The 17,606-nt window shown below is 39.4% G+C and overlaps 1 protein-coding gene across 3 annotated transcripts in view; it reads left to right on the top strand.

Annotated features, from left to right (window-relative positions):
- MAP3K5 (mitogen-activated protein kinase kinase kinase 5) overlaps nt 1-17,606 on the top strand; it is a 204,952-nt gene that overhangs the window by 71,777 nt on the left and 115,569 nt on the right. For all 3 annotated transcript variants that reach the window (XM_023254425.2, XM_023254424.2, XM_045058101.1), the window contains exons 3-6: nt 6,609-6,632; nt 12,526-12,719; nt 13,444-13,612; nt 15,037-15,143. In XM_023254425.2, the coding sequence (XP_023110193.1) occupies nt 6,609-6,632; nt 12,526-12,719; nt 13,444-13,612; nt 15,037-15,143 (494 nt within the window). The remainder of the gene's footprint in view (nt 1-6,608; nt 6,633-12,525; nt 12,720-13,443; nt 13,613-15,036; nt 15,144-17,606) is intronic.

Raw genomic sequence — 17,606 nt, 5'->3', positions numbered from 1 at the left:
GTTAATTGTAATGGCAATACATTATAAGGAGAAGTTTGTGTTAAAAAGCTGTTTCAGTCAGAGAAAGACAAAAATCATATGACTTCACTCATATGAGGACTTTAAGACACAAAACAGATGAACATAAGGGAAGGGAAAGAAAAATAATATAAAAACAGGGAGGGGGAGAGAATAGAAGAGACTCATAAATATGGAGAACAAACTGAGGGTTACTGGAGGGGTTGTGGCAGGGGGGATGAGCTAAATGGGTAAAGGAATCTACTCCTGAAATCATTGTTGCACTAGATGCTAATTTGGATGTAAATTATTAAAAAAATAAAAAATAAAAGGAGGGAAGAATTATGCTCTACTTTCTTCAATCAGAGCATGTACATAAATTACTTGGACTTCTGCACTGGAGGTTTGTCCATTTTCTCCCATTTATATATGCATTCAGGAATTTACTTATATTAGCTGGATTCACAGATTTTTTTAATACTTTGGATTATAAAATTATCATTTTAATATTTTTAAAAAAGCTGTTTCAAATCCTGTATGTGTAGAATGTCACTCCTCAACATCCCAGCCACATTCAAAGACATCTCTACTTATAGTAGAGTCCTCCCACAAAGACATATTTATTTAACATAAAATAAAATTTAGAGGGATAAGAGGAGAGTCAAAATTTCTTTTGGGATTACTTTCCAGCTTTGTTATAATTTAACCTGACTTTTGGTACAGGCTGATTTAATCGACAGCTGTTCATGTCAAGAGAAGGATATGTTCTCACCCCTGCTCACAAAACAATAAGGTATAAAATATGTCTAGATCTGGTAAAATAGGAATTGAGTTAGGGTTGTTTGCTTTGATAATATCAATACTCAAACTATGTATGTCTTTAAAATGCTTAACATACTTTTATGAGCTTATTGCAATTATTCTTGAAAAACAATCCAAGATAGACAAGTTCCGTACTTTCTACATAGATTAGGCAGATTAAAGATACTTTCTTTACAGATGAGAAATAAACCCGGAGAGATACAATGACTTAGAGGCACACACAGTAAGTGTCAGAGAAGGGCAAACTGCATCTTGTCTGACTTATCATCACGTATACTTCTAAGTCTGTGCACAGATTTCATGTCCTATAAAAATATGATTTTCTGGATTCTTGTTAGATTATTGAGCTTTTTTTTTTTTTTTTTTTTTAACGTGAGCTTTGATGCAAGCCTAACATGGAAGCACTAACGTAATTAGTTTCCTAACTTTAAAGATGGGCCAGTTCTGTGACACCTGTGTTGGAGTGTCCTTCCTGAGCTGGTACAGCTTTATTTTTGCAGCATGCTGAAGGGTAAAGTTGAATCGTATCCTCTTGGTGAGGCCCGGGATGTTCACAACGGCCCATTTGATATTTCCTAGTCTCGTCGTGTTTTGAAGTATTGAACTTAGGTAAGAGGATGGAGCTAGGGAGTATAAGAAATAACCCTCCTTTACCCGACTTGGGTGGAACCCTTGCCTACTTCCCCTTGGACAGGAAGCGGGATCAGAAGGGAAGACCCAGAGGTCACCAGCTGGGGACCACGTTCTCTCCAGCCAGGAACTCCCCGCCTGCTCCTTTTCTTTCAGGAAGCTGAGGTCCTGCTTGCTAGTTCTGCTTCTCCCAGCCTGAATCAATTGAACTTGGCAACCCCACACCAGCTGCTCCCACTTCCTTCCCCCGGCTGCGATTACCTAAATTCTAGGCACACTTTCCAGTTTTGGAGATGCTCCATTTATTTATCCTTAAAATGACCTCTTCAAAGTTGTATTGTCCCAAATAGCTATCAAAAGTTGCCTTTGTCTTCCCTTGCAAAGAGACCCAGACTAGATTGTCTCTTCTGTTTTCTTTCCCTATCTGGGTACTGGAAAATGGGGGAAAAAACAATTTGGGGTGTTTCTGGTACAGCCAGGGGGTGTGCAAACCAGAAAGCCTAAGACAAGTATGAAGTTGTAGGGAAGTAATGCATCCTCAAAACATTTCATTGGGAAGGATTTGGAGTTTATTTTGCCATCTTATTTCTCAGCAGTTTAGGTGAGGAATTTCCATGCAGTGATGTGAAACATAGCAGTTGTGTCTTAAATTTATTTCGTGTCCTCCTTTTTTTTCCTTCAGTGGGTTCAGTACAGATTAAACGTTCACTTGTCTCCCTGAGTAGGTAGCTACCTTGTGAGGTCTTGTTTGCTCTTTATTTGTACTGAGTTACAATGCATACATAGTACTTTTCTTCTTTAGAGTTGATGCCTCATTTAACATTACATCATAAACTGTGAGTAAACTCTGTCTCCTTCAAGAGAACAATTTATATCCATTTAGCCTTTACAAAGCATAAGCAATAGTTAATAAGAATTCAGCAGATCCTATGATTTTTTTAAACAGTGACTTTTTATTGGATTCTTTTCAGCACTTTTATTTATTTATTTTTTAAATGTTTACTTGTTTTGAGAGCAAAAGTGCGCACGCGTGCATGAGTGAGGGAGGGGCAGAGAGAGGGATAAACAGAATCCTAAGCAGGCTCCATGCTGTCAGCACAGAGTCCGACTTGGGGCTCGATCTCACAAACTGTGAGATAGATCATGACCTGAGCCGAAATCAAGAGCTGATGTTTAACTGACTGAGCCACCCAGGTTGCCCATAGCACTTTTAAACAGCACCCAACTTAGCCAGTGGTATAAATTATACACTCAGTAAACGTTAGGGAAAGAGTCATTTGAAAATATGACCATACAAAGTAGTTTCACAGTTTAGTAGGGAACCAGAAACATTGACCCTGTGCCCTTTTAATAGTAAGTGCTACCTCTGGACATTCCCACGAACATCTTGCTTACTTGATAACTGACCACGGATTTGTAAATCATGGCACTCTGGACTCTCTCTGGTTCAAAATAGGCATCACGCACACTTATTATTTTATGGGGAGGTTTTTCATGGGGATGATCTTAATACAGTTTCATAATTTGTTATAATGCAAAATGAAATGAAAGCAAAGAAGACATGTAAGAGGGCTGTTATTAATGAGCCATTCTTCAGGAAGGTGTCGCATATTGGCTCTAAGCCAATAGCAGCCTATTTTCTGTAGTGACAAGCAGAGGGACCCTTCAGCCTGCTCACTGTTCCCCTCGTCACTACTTCCATTTCTGTGTCTGGTGCACCAGAAGAGAGAGGCGGTAGGGTAGCTCCAGTCCTGGGCGTGAAGGTGTCTTTCCTTCCCGTGGCACAAGGACAGAGTGCTCACTGGATAGGCCTTTAGCCAAAAGCAAATGATAGAACACAGAGTTGGAAGAGACCAGCAATCACTCAACCCAACTCTTAGTGTGTTACATTAGAGGGAGGAGAAATGACATCTGGCTAGTCAAGAGTGGAGCCAGGACTTACACATTTCTACTGTGATTCATAGCCCAATATTTTATACATTCATTAACTTATTCATGCTTTTATTGAGTACCTACTATATGCCATTCAATTTGCTAGGCAATTAGTGGGGTAAAAGATGAACAAACCATTCGGGTTGCTTGTGATATGGGATAGGAGAATCGTATAATGACACATTTACAATGAGTACATGTATTGCTATCTTAGAGGTCTATACGGGGGTAATAGTGGCAGAAATTAAGAACATCATCTACTGTTGGGAAGTTTGGTGTCATTGAAGGCAGTCAAGGGCAGCTTCAAAGAGAACAGGTTTCTTATGCAATGCACAGAGGATGCTGTGTGATAGAGGATGAAGAGAAGGGCATTCCCTTGATACTTAGAAGGAGAAGGGGATATTACTATCACAAGAGAGCTGTGTTCAAAAGAGTGTGGTTTGCTACTCTGAAGAGATGCTCTATAAATCAAGTTTGGAAAATTCTGCATACTGTGTTCCTGACTTTGTGATTATTCAGCATTTTAAAAATTTTCGACTTACTTTTTCATGAACCATTGTGTGTGCATGTGTATGTTTGTGTGTGTAGATGTGTGTGTGTGTGTGTGTGAGAGAGAGAGAGAGAGAGAGAGAGAGAGAGAGAGAGAGAGAGAAAAGGATGCACTACCTGTGAAACACCTGTGGGAAGAGCCACTTTCCACCTTCCTCCACAGTGTCACTCATCTGTCTCTTGGTTTCCATCCTCTGGGCACGGCTATCATCCAAGCCCTTATTTTGATGTCCCTGTACATTTGCAATGCCACCTAAATGCTTTTTTCCCCTCCAATACTAAATACCACCATCTCATTAGTATTTTTTTCAAGTTTTAACAAGGTTTATCTTTTATGTATTTGTCATTCTTGGGTAATATGTTCACCTGATAGAAAAATTTAAAAGTGCAACACAATTTGGGGCACGTGGGTGGCTCAGTCGGTTAAGTGTCTGACTTCGGCTCAGGTCATGATCTCACGGTTTGTGGGTTCAAGCCCCGCGTCGGGCTCTATGCTGACAGCTCGCAGCCTGGAGCCTCCTTTGGATCCTGTCTCTCTGTCTCTCTCTGTCCTGCCCTTGCTCGTGCTTTGTCTCTCTCTCTCTCTCTTTCAAAAATAAATAAACGTTAAAATAAATAAATAAATAAAAGTGCAACAGGATATATAGTGAAAAGTCATTCTCTCATCTTTGACCCCCACCCAGCCAGCTTCCCTCTTTATTGGCAAGCACTATTATTGGTTTCTTGTATATTCTGCTAGAGAGATTTTACAAATGTACAAATTAGAATTTTCTTTTTCTCCCTTTTATACATAAATAGGAGCATAGGATGAACACCATTCTGTTCTTTGCTTTTTTTTTTTCACTTAGCAGTATATCTTGGAGATCTTTCCCTATCAAGAACTTCTCTATGAAGAGCTTCCTCATTCTTTGTTTAGTGGCATTATATTCCATTATATGGAGTTACCATCATTTATTTAACCAGATTCTAATGGGTAGACATTGATGTTGTGCCCAGCCTTTGCTATTACAGTGTCCCAATGTATGCTGATACTTCTTTATGTATATCGCTCACCTTAAAAAACATGCTGACTGCCAGTTGTTCACAAAGCACTTTATTTTGGCATTCAAGGCCTTCTTTAGTAAGGCCCCAAATAACTTTCTAATATTATTGGTACATGCTAAAGTGAACTTTCTTCTTAGTCCAGTGATCAAATTCAAGATCTTTTTCAAATACCTCTTTAACTCTCTTCTCTGTACTTCCTCAAATGAACTGTCTTCTCCAGCCCCCAGTCATCATTTGTGTCATTCCCTAAAAGGGTCTTTGCTGTTCCTGGTCCTCTAACTTGGATCCCTACCTTCCTGCTTTGCCTTTGAAAGTTGTCTTGTCCTCTTTGACTCATCTTGAGTTCTACCTTCTCTGCTGATCTTCCCAGACTTCCTCACATCTTAGAAACATCTTCCTTCCCTTTGAAATGTAAGCCCTTGCTGTAGCATTGCTCTTTAGACCTAGTATGCGTGGACATAACACTCATGTGCACCCAGGCATGTGATGTTTCTTTTTAAATGTGTACGTGTCCTTTTTGTCCTCCCCCCCCCTTTTTTGACCCACAAGATTGTGAAGTATTGAAGGGCTTGTTTAGTATTTTATATACACAGCTTTATGGCTTTCAAAATTACCCACTACAGTTCCTTCCTGAGATTTTTATTTACTCATCTGTTATCCTTAAGCGTTCAAAAATCTTACGTACTGCTCTAAGACAAAATCCTTGTCAGTTCCCTCTTTGCCCCCACGTTGATCCTGGGGTGAAGAAGGATAGCTGGTCAGCTGGGACTTGAATAGCTCCTCTGCTCCTTCCTTACCTCACCAGATCTGGCTCTTCTTCTTAGCCAGATGGACCCACCCTTGAGACTCCACAAAAGCCTCACATTCTCTGTTTCCATGACAACATACATGCCATCATTTCCAAAATTCTGTCCCATTTCTCTTTCTAAATTGTGATTCTCCAACCTCGGTGAAGCCTTTATGCCATAGGCTTTTCCAGATTATCTCTTCCATGTCTCTAGGCATTTAAACGACTGGAACTAACGATGATGAGAGCTTGCATTATCAACAGCTTTCTATGCACCTGACACAGTATAGCTACGTTATTTACACGATCTTACTCCTCACAGCCTAGAGGACAGAGATGCTGCCTGCAGTGTATTTCTTGCACTCCACTTTTTATTGAACAATATGTAAGTTGTATCTGTGACTGTTCATTGTCAGATGTCCTCATCTCTGTGTGGGTTTACCCACTCTGATAAGTGGCCAATACCCTTTATTTCCCAAGAGCCAGCATCTGCATGGTCCCCTCCCAGGGTGTAAGTGAGGTTGTACGTAGGGAAAGTGAACTCCTTTTAACCTTTCCCCAGAGAGATCGTGGCTGATAATTCACACGTGTTCTGCAAGAATGATTTTTAGATTATTCAGTTTTTGGATTTTACATATTTGTACTGTTTCCTTTAAACCATTGACAACACCTTTGTGTTCTCTTGTTTCCATCAGATTGTAAGTTTTTCAGATACAGAAACATATGGTATACTTCCTGAAATTTCTAATTGCTAATAAAATTGTTAATACAAATACATCAAATAGTTAATTATCAAATTAATTTTGTATTAACGTCTGCTTTATTTTTTTCTTTTCTTATTTTTTAGGAAATCATTTGCCAGAAGAATACTGTGAGTATTTTCCCTAACTCTTCCAGAAATTTTTTATCATTTCTGTTCTATCAACTAATCTCTGGTTGTTTTTTTTAATCTCCACAAATTATTAATTTCTATCTCTGTTTTTCCTCTTTAGAGTTTCTGAGGTATCAATATAAATATGGTTATTTTATCTAAATATTTCTTTACGGTGAAAATTTATAAATAGTGGGAGATGATGCTGACACCCGTTTGTTTTTGTTTTGTTTTGTTTAAGTTTATTTATTTGAGAGAGAGAGCACGCACACATGCATATAAGCGCAGGGAAGGGGCAGAGAGAGAGAGAGAGAAAGAGAGAATCCCAAGCAGGCTCTGCTTTGTCAGCACAGAGCCTGACGTGGGGCTCGATCCCACAAACCGTGAAATCGTGGCCCGAGCTGAGATCAAGAGCCAGAGGCTTAACTGAGTCACCCAGGTACCCTAATGCCTGTTTTTTTTTTTTTAGCATATATACTTATATTTTGGGGAAAAAAATGTTTCCATACTATATCCAATTATGTGTCTGTGTGTTTACATATGTTTACATATACACATATATAGATGTCTGTATCTGTGTATAAATTATATAACACAAATTATAAGTACAGATATACATATATATATATATACACACACACATACATATATAGATACATGTCAATCTATTATCTGTTTGTCTGTACAGGTTGATTTAAGTTCCTGAGTCTAGTCTGCCTTTGAGACCACACTACAGAATTCCTACTTTCCACGCAGTACTAAACAAGAGTTAAAAAGTGATAAAAGTAATTTCAAATTTTAAAAGTGCATGAAGAAAATTTATATATATATATTAGGGAATCAGCCTTGATAGGCTAGTGGTTGTATTTTTCATTTAGAAAATAAGCCAGCATTTAAAAACCTTAAAGAATGTATCTCTACAAATTAGATTGGAAATAATACCCTACATAAAGATCTGCACGTGATTTAAGATGATAAGATTAAAAGTACAATTGGTAGTTTGTCCTTCCATCTGAAAGTTTAAAACTTACTGTTAAGATTGCACCAAGTCAGAGACTCATTGCAACATAATGTCATTATGCACTTTTATTCTTCACATCTGGACAGGAAATGAGCAATTATTGCTTCAGGCATCTGTTTAGCATAGCAGTTTTATTAAACAAATATTGATCATGTATTGTGTGCCAGGCCTTGAGCCTCGTGCCACGGGGATTCACTGTGGAGACTGAAAGTGGAAGCAAGCAGATTCATAACTGCTCCGTGAGACAGCAAATGACAAGTGCCAGAGTCTAGCTGGGGGAGAAGGTCAGGACACAAATAAGCAAAGACACAAATTAGAAAATTAATGCAGGGAGGGGCGCCTGGGTGGCTCAGTCGGTTAAACGTCCGACTTTCGGTTTCCACTCAGATCATCATCTTTCAACTTCGTGGGTTTGAGCCCCGCATCAGGCTCTATGCTGGCAGCATGGAGCCTGCTTGAGATTCTCTGTATTCCTCTCTCTGTGCCCCTCCCCAACTCATGCTGTCTCTCTGTCTCTCTCAAAATAAAACAAATAAGCTTAAGAATTTTAAGAAAAGAAAGAAAGGAAAGAAAATTAATGCAAGGCGATGTGAAGAGTGGGTGGCCGTGTATCAAGTGGTCAGAGAGGTCTTTCAGAGCAGGTAGCATTTACAGAGACCTAAATGGTAGGAAATTGCTAACCACGCCCACTGATGGGTCAGACGTGTGGAGAAGCAGGCTTGCCAGGTGACTGGAATATTGCACGTTATGATCTGGTCACCTGTTGACCTGAGTAAGCAGCGGGGTTTCAGCTACTGGGTGTCCTTATCAAAAGTTGAGTATTTTGAGCATATATTTCGATATGTTTGAATGCTTTGGTTCACCTTTACGCAGCTTTTAAAAATTGAAAAACAGAATCAGCATGGTTTTTTTTAAGTGAAGATAATAGAATAGGACTAGATTTTGAACTGCAGGTTTTTATAGCCCTGAGCACAGGCACGGGCCAGAGAGATTGCTGTTGTCATTTTATGATCATGCCTTAGTGCTTTGAAGTTTAAGGAAATGTGGTCTTTCTTTTTCAAGAAGCAGGTCTGAATATTTTAGAATTGGTACCTTATTAATAAGGCAGTTGTTGTGCCTGAGATGTCTGTTTTTGATCACATAGTGTTTTCTTTTTTAATTTGCTTTGGATTATCAGTTATTTGAAACTCTGGGTGAAATAGCAGTCTGTAAACAGAAATTGCAACGATAACGTTTCTAAGTTTTAAGTGAACCAACCCGGGGAAAAAAAATATTCCCATATTATTAGTTTTCATCATTTTGAAAAAAAAAAAGTGCTTTTCTCTGCAGTTGGTTGGTATCTTTTAGAGAAACAGTGTTAAAACCAAACCTCACACTTTGCCCCCACTGCAGGCTCACTGCGCTGTTGTCTTAGTTCAGGCCTGGTAGCATCTATGTGCCTCCTGCAGCTTCTCACCCTCCACTTTGGACACTAACAATGGGGAATGAAAAAAATATGAATTTATTGCCTTAGAAACATAGGGAAGAGACTCCAGAAAGTGCAGTGAGGCCAGGAACTTAGGAAAACCTTGGCATGCTGGGTATTTTCAACAAGGATTCTGAAGCCTTATTCCACGGGGTTTGAAGAAGACAGTTGCAGGAATACATTTTTCTCTGCTGTTTGCAAGACTCTCATTTTACTTTCTTCACCCCTGCAGTGGTGATGCACACCCAGATGTCTGAGAGTCGTCCTCTCCCAGGATTGTTTTACGCAGACGCTTTATTCCCCGGTGCCCAGTGTTTAAATAGTTCTGTATGCTGTTTCATGTCTTGTACACAAATACACGTGGCATTAAGGCTTCTGAGGATACAGAACTTGGTGCAGCAGCAGCAGAATATTTTGAAATGCTAATAGTGTTTTCCTGGCTTACTGGCTTTTCATCTATTCTAATTTTTGATTTGGAAGATTCAGAGCATTTCTTTTTAAATTTTGAGTTATAGAACTTATCTAAAACAGGAATATTTGGGGCGCCTGGGTGGCGCAGTCGGTTAAGCGTCCGACTTCAGCCAGGTCACGATCTCGTGGTCCGTGAGTTCGAGCCCCGCGTCGGGCTCTGGGCTGATGGCTCAGAGCCTGGAGCCTGTTTCCGATTCTGTGTCTCCCTCTCTCTCTGCCCCTCCCCCGTTCATGCTCTGTCTCTCTCTGTCCCAAAAATAAATAAACGTTGAAAAAAAAAATTTAAAACAGGAATATTTGATTCTGTTGCTCTTTTATAACCCACTCATAGTTAAAGCTCTAGAAACCTTGGGGAGCAACCTCTTGGTACACTTGCCTTTCTTTTCTGCTTAGGCAGTGGATCTGGTGAAAAGGATTACGTTGGAGGATATGCTATAGGATCTCAGAAACATTAAAAAATTTTTTTTAATGTTTTATTTATTTTTGAGACAAAGCATGAGCAAGGGAGGGGCAGAGAGATAGGGAGACGCAGATTCCAAAGCAGGCTCCGGGCTCTGAGCTTTCAGCACAGAGCCCGACGTGGGGCTCGAACCCACAAATCATGAGATCATGACCTGAGCCGAAGTCAGATGCTTAACCGACTGAGCCACCCAGGTGCCACTCAGAAACATTTTAGAAACAGGATATGTTTATTTTTCTTCTTCCTGACTAGTCTTCCAAATTATTGTTCCATGAAGGAGAACTTAAGAAAGGAACAATTTAATGTACTTAATTTAAAAATCAAATCTAAACCTCTGGAAGTTCTTCTATACTTTAAGTGGAAGTCAGGTCCTGTTTCAGCTCAACACTACCAGACATACAACAGGTGCCTCAAAGAATACGTTCATAAATAATTCAGTCTGGCTGGAAGAGCATTTGTCACTTCTTGTCTGTTTGCTGTGAAGCTATGGCTTGGCTCATTCAGGGTTCCATGAAAGTGACCTGAGGCAAAGCGTTGGTGCGTCAGCATGCAGGGGCCACTCAGGAGGATGCAGAACCCTCTAACGATTATGGCATAACCTCCAGAGAAGTCTCTAGGCTAGAGTCCCAAACACATCACAGACCAGCTGTATGCCCTCCATAAGCCTAATCTGAATCCTCCTATAAAACAGGGATGATAGCACCTTCTTCAGTGGGTTGTTGGGAGCGTGTATGACCTCCCTTGGCATGTGCAAGTGGTGAGTCATTGTTTGCTCTCGTCTGTTTAGTTGTAAGGGTAAGAGAAGTGATGTGTTGTTCCCCGTAATACTGAAATGGCTAGGATCTGGCAATCTGGGCTCTCTGTGCTCCCTAGAATGGTGATGGGGTTTCCCACATAGCTCATTCTACTTCTCTTTTCTCTGCCTTTTTCTTTTTCTCTGTCTGTGGCTTTTCTCTTAGAGGTCTCTCATGTTGCCTTAGATTCAACCACACCAAATACTTCTCAGGTCTGTACTTTTGTTGGAAACTCTTTGACATTCCAATCATGTATTTCCAACTATCTTCTGGACATTCTCACTTTAGGGGTTCAGCTCCCCTGAAATCATAGCCTTCCTAATAGTGAACATTTCACCCTTCTCACCCCAAATCAGATACCAAACTCTTGAAGTTCCTCTCACATATTACCTGGAAGTCAGGTTCTGTTTGTGATTTATTACCTAATCTATAACAAGTACCCCTGACTATAATATATTCATAAATAATTCAGTCTGATTGATGTTGTTGTTAATGATACCACTCTTTTTAGGTAGCCCCATTTAAGACTGTGATTATGTTTTCTTTCTTGCCCTGAATCTGTCCATGATTCCCACTGCCCAGCACATACAGTTTAAAACCCTTAGCTCTGCATTCTCTCCCTTCTCTGAGCTCTAAGATCTGGTCAGACTTGCTTACTGAAGGGTGTCCAGTCCAATTTCTTCTTTCTCCTTTAGCTCTACTTTGTTCGTGCTAGTGTTCCCTCACTTGACATCATTGGGAATCAATAGAAGGTCGGGATGAGTAGGTGGAGAGTGGCATGGGCTGAGGCCAGAGAGAGAAGCAGGATTTGTATCATCAGGCCCCTGTAGGCCACAAGGACATGCCTTATCCTCATCCCACTGCCTTTCAAAGTGAGGGAAGTGATCTGATACAGGTTGTTAAAAGATCACTTTGATGGCTGGGTAGACAATAGATTGGAGGACGAGAGTGAAAGCAGGGAGACCACCTAAAAGCCAGTGACAATGGCTCAGGCCAGGTATGTTGGTTGCATGGCCTGCCATGCAGGCAGAGAAGATGGAGGGAAATGGACAAATATGAGATCCATTCTGGAGGCAGAGTAGACTGGACTTTGATAGGATATGGGTGGTGAAGGAAATGGAAGTGTCAAGGAAAACTTCTGGGTCTCTAGTTGTAGTAACAGAGAGGCTAACAGAGCCATGACTGTGACAGAGCAGATTGGAGGGAGCAGCTTTGTTCTGACATCACTCAACAGCCTAGCCTGTCAGGTGGGCAGCCCTTAACATTAGTTCTTATTCTTGTCGTGTATTTACACTATGTCTCTGTGATTAAATTTTAAGCTCCCCAGAGGCTGAAGGCTGTGTTTTAAACTACTCTATTTTTCCTGCAGCATATATCACAAATGCCTTAGCCATGAGACATGGTGAATAAATATTTAACTGATTGATGGAAGCTGTGCCATACTGTTTTTTTATGAGGTGTTTTTTTTTTTTGCATCATCTGTAAGCCCTAATTATTTAAAGTAAGCAATTAAAGAAATTGGAGGGAATTTCCATTTTCATAGGTCATAAATAAGAAATGAGGTTTGCTATTTCGTTTCATATTCAGGATTACTGTTGAAAATGACTCACTGCACTTGGGATTTCATGAATGTGGGGTCTCCAGGCTACCTCACCACCTCCCGGCCTCTCCTCTTTCCACAGATGTGCACTGGGAACTACACATTCGTTCCTTACATGATCACTCCACATAATAAAGTCTACTGCTGCGATAGCAGCTTCATGAAGGGGTTGACAGAGCTTATGCAACCGAACTTCGAGCTGCTTCTTGGACCCATTTGCTTACCTCTTGTGGACCGTTTCATTCAACTTCTGAAGGTAGCACAAGCAAGTTCCAGGTAAGGCGGAATAATGCCACCTGATGATGATAATGGAGTGCTGTGCATCTTATCAGAGGTTTCTTAGAGATGGCACACAGCCAAGAACCAGGAACATAAAAGTATGGTATCCTCCAAGTAGATAAAAATAGATGCCACATAGTTCACTTTATTCACAGAACAACTTGAGATCAGAAAGGAAGAAAAAAAGACTGCTAGCTACGTTATAGTAATGGTAGAGATATATATTCAAAGTAAGTATAGAAACAGTATCAGAATAAACATCCCGGGAACTTTTCGTATAAGAGCAAGAACTCTGCCAAAATTGCTGGCAGCATTATTATATTTTAGTTAAGAACAATCACTTATGTTAATAAATGATGATGCTGAGTCAGAAAGTAAACGCCGTATTATGACCAAATCTTAGGCACGCCTGACTTATTTGGAACAATTCCTATTCCAAACGGTAAAATGAAAACGTTTTGGCATTTCTAGAGGTACATGTCAGGTTCTTGGAAAATTCATTAAAATGCAGTATCTTTACCTAATTTTTTCTGAAGCAAAGCTAAAAGGAATAAAGGACTCCCAAATTTCTTAATAATGCGCAATCTCTGAGGTGTTCATTCTGCGCACCTTGTGAACTAAAAGCTACCAGTGCTGCAAATTTTGTTTCCTTATACAATCATTGCTTTTAATTGAAATCCTTTCTAGTATTAACTCTTTGAAATGTGTGTTTTCCCACCAGCCAGTATTTCCGGGAATCTATACTCAATGATATCAGGAAAGCTCGTAATTTATACACTGGTAAAGAATTGGCAGCTGAATTGGCAAGAATTCGGCAGCGAGTAGATAATATTGAAGTCTTGACAGCAGATATTGTCATAAACCTGTTACTTTCCTACAGAGATATCCAGGTGAGAAGATGCTTAAAGTAAAATCTTCATCATGTAGCCTGTTGGAGGAATAAGGGAGAGTTAACATCGTATTTCAGTGAGCTGAGAGGTTATTCATGTCACTACATGTAATTTTTTGTTGATTTTTCTAAGCTTCCATCCTGAGAATCTATGATAAGTAAAAAAAATCTCCTATGAGTTTCCTATCTGTGGGATGTGTAATGAGGTACTTGTATGGTAAAGGTCTTTTTCCTCCAGAAGAACAAAAAGAAAAGTTTGCGTGCATAGCTAATCTGTGGACAATCTATTCAGACACACCCATCAGCCAATATTGTGAAAACTTTGTGTTAGCAAAAGCAGAAATGTGGGGGGCTTTCTGGTGATATCTCTTACTCCTTGAAATCATGTGGCTTAAAATTAATGGTGCTAGATCTGACTAGCTGGAAGCAAGACATATGTAACCGATTAATTATTAAAATAACCTTTAAAATATATCATGTAAAACACACCAACATACCATTTAGTGTTATTGATATATCTTACAATTTTTTAATATGGTACATAGAATGAAATCCTCTCTGAGTTGGGGATTTGCTATTAGATTTTTATTTTTATTTATTTATTTATTTATTTATTTATTATTTTTTTTTATTTTATTTTTGGGACAGAGAGAGACAGAGCATGAACGGGGGAGGGGCAGAGAGAGAGGGAGACACAGAATCGGAAACAGGCTCCAGGCTCTGAGCCCTCAGCCCAGAGCCCAACGCGGGGCCCGAACTCACGGACCGCGAGATCGTGACCTGGCTGAAGTCGGACGCTTAACCGACTGCGCCACCCAGGCGCCCCATAGATTTTTATAGTAAAATGCAAGTGACTTCTGGTTTCTTATTCCTAGGCTTTCAGGCCCAAGTAAAGCTTCATGAAGACAACAGAGATTCACATACATGTAGAGGTGTGGTACTTAGGGTCCCAAGACTAGGATAGCTTGACACAATATCATCTTGTTACATGTGACAGAAGCTCAGTCAGTTGCTCCATGTCCTGGATGTTTTGAAAATTATTTCTAAAAAAAAAAAAAATTATTTCTTTGAAAGTAATTGATGAGACACTGTATACCAGGAATCTGGCTCCATGGAGAAGTAAGCCATCCATAGTTAGACAGTATAGTATTGTCATTCTAGATGATTTATTGTTTGGGGGGGGCATCAGATGTGGTAACTGTATTTTAATGTTTTTATCTATATAATCAAATTTCTTATTTAAGAAAAAAAAAAGTTTCTTTATGGTTCTAGATTCTTTTTGGTTCTTGATTCCAGATTCCTCTGGATTTTAGTTTTCTTTTTAACACCCTTCTCAGATTCACATATCTGATTGTCAAAAAGCATTTCATTGTCAGAACTTTCTCCTAATAGTTTAATTCTGTGTTACTCTCCTCTTGTTTAAAGGACTATGATTCTATTGTGAAGCTGGTAGAGACGTTAGAAAAGCTGCCAACCTTTGATTTGGCTTCCCATCACCATGTGAAGTTTCATTATGCATTTGCACTGAATAGGTAAGAAAAAAACCTTTCTGTCCACAAAGTGCTAACATCCTGTTTTATAACCTGCGTATTCTTTCTAGGGTGTGTTTTCGCCACAGCATTGCAGCCACTCCCTATTAGAATGTAATATTAATATTTCTACTTCAACCGTATGAAGTATAAGAAGCATATACATTTTGATTTTTAATTTTTTTGTCCCTCACAGTTTGTATATGTAAATTCTTAAAATTCTTTTTCTTCTTTGTCAGAGTTTGTATTTACTATTTATACTTGGTCAGAATCTTTTTCAATTGCATGAACATGATGTTATTATTCTTAGGCAGATATCCTCAACACCAAATGGTTATTCACTTAAAAATTTACTAGGTTAGTACCCTATGACCCAGCAATAGCACTGCTAGGAATTTACCCAAGCGATATAGGAGTACTGATGCATAGGGGCACTTGTACCCCAATGTTTATAGCAGCACTCTCAACAATAGCCAAATTATGGAAAGAGCCTAAATGTCCATCAACCGATGAATGGATAAAGAAATTGTGGTTTATATACACAATGGAGTACTACGTGGCAATGAGAAAGAATGAAATCTGGCCCTTTGTAGCAACGTGGATGGAACTGGAGAGTGTGATGCTAAGTGAAATAAGCCATACAGAGAAAGACAGATACCATATGTTTTCACTCTTATGTGGATCCTGAGAAACTTAACAGAAACCCATGGGGGAGGGGAGGGGAAAAAAAAAAAAAGAGGTTAGAGTGGGAGACAGCCAAAGCATAAGAGACTCTTAAAAACTGAGAACAAACTGAGGGTTGATGGGGGGTGGGAGGGAGGGGAGGGTGGGTGATGGGTATTGAGGAGGGCACCTGTTGGGATGAGCACTGGGTGTTGTATGGAAACCAATTTGACAATAAATTTCATATATTGAAAAAAAAATTTACTAGGTTAGGGTAAGGGCATTTATGTCTAGGTGAACATATTGCTAACCAAAGAATATTTTCGTTTTCACCGCTTTGAACACAATTATTATCAAAACTCCATTGACCACATTTTAGGACATGTATCCATGAGTCCACTAACACAGCATGAACACTCCTACTTCCAGTCCTGCCTCTGTGCCTTCTGTCCACATCGTGGCACACACCTCAGTGCCACTTTCTACAGTTACCAGGGAGGCCATCCATGCTCTGGCCATGGAGAAGCCTAAAGCCCTGAACTGTCCAAAGCCTGTTAGTTGTGCTGTTCTCTTCCATGATAGCAAGTTGAATATACATGTGGTTACTACAACTGAAGAGAATGAGAAAAAGAAAAAGGAGGGACATTACATCTCCAGAGCACTTGTCATGTGTCACTTAAGGCTTATTTTATAGATGAGGAAACTGAAGCTGGGAAGAGTTGAATGGCCCATAGTTAACAAGCATAAAACTGAGGCTCAAACCGAGATCTAGTGATTCTGATGTCTGTGTTCTTCATCACTGGGTTCTCCTGCCTCTGTCTACAGAAAAAATGTCTGCATGCTATTCAGCCACAGATAGTTCCTTTCTTTCTTTATCTGTCCAAACTGTAGAACTTGCTAACTTTATCAGTAAATGTGGAATGAAAGTAGATTTCATTTCCCCATTTATTAAACATCTATTTCTTTGGCTTTGACAGAGTGAGATGAGACCTCCAGAGATTACCAGCTCCAGCTGGCTCTCAAATGAATCTTTTTTGAAAGATGGAATGGAATGTGTTCTATTTTTAAATGAAAAATGGGAGTCCATAAGAGCCTCTTATATTTTTCTTCATTTGTGTTTTAATTTTGCCTTTCCTAAAATACAATATAATGAATTGAAAAGCATATTTTTTGAAGTGTTATTATAAACTCAAGGTATTTAGAACAAAGTAAAAAAAAAAAGAAATTCATAGATCTATTTAAAGTCATAATGGAGAATAGAAATAACTTTTTTATAGCAGCTTTATTGAAAGATAATTCATGTATCATACAATTGACCTCTTTCAGGTGTACAATTCAGTGGTTTTTAATATAGTAACAGAATTGTATGACCATCAACACAATAAATTTTATGACTTTTTTATGTCCCCCCGAAGAAACCCCCTACCCATTAGCAGTCACTCTCCCTTTCCCCCTGAAAATCTCCCAGACCTAGGCAATCACTGGTCTACTTTTAGTCTCCAGATTTGCCTATTCTGAACATTTCATGTAAATGGAATTATATTATTTGTAATCTTTTGTAACTAGCTTCTTTTACTTAGCATCATGTTTTCAAGGTCCAAGAATAATTTTTAAGAGGATTTTTATCTGGTTTTTGAGAATAGTCTACACATACTTGCTATTTTATTTTTTTTGATGTTTACTTATTTATTTTGGGAGACAGAGTGAGAGAGAGAGAGCGTGTATGCACACAAGGGGGAGGGGCAGAGAGACAGAGAGAGCAGAATCCCAAGCAGACTTCACACTGTCAGCACAGAGCGCCAC

This window comes from Felis catus, chromosome B2 (assembly GCF_018350175.1).
Source record: "Felis catus isolate Fca126 chromosome B2, F.catus_Fca126_mat1.0, whole genome shotgun sequence".
In the NCBI taxonomy this organism is placed as follows: Eukaryota; Metazoa; Chordata; class Mammalia; order Carnivora; family Felidae; genus Felis; species Felis catus.
This window is presented reverse-complemented; position numbering and strand designations above follow the sequence as displayed.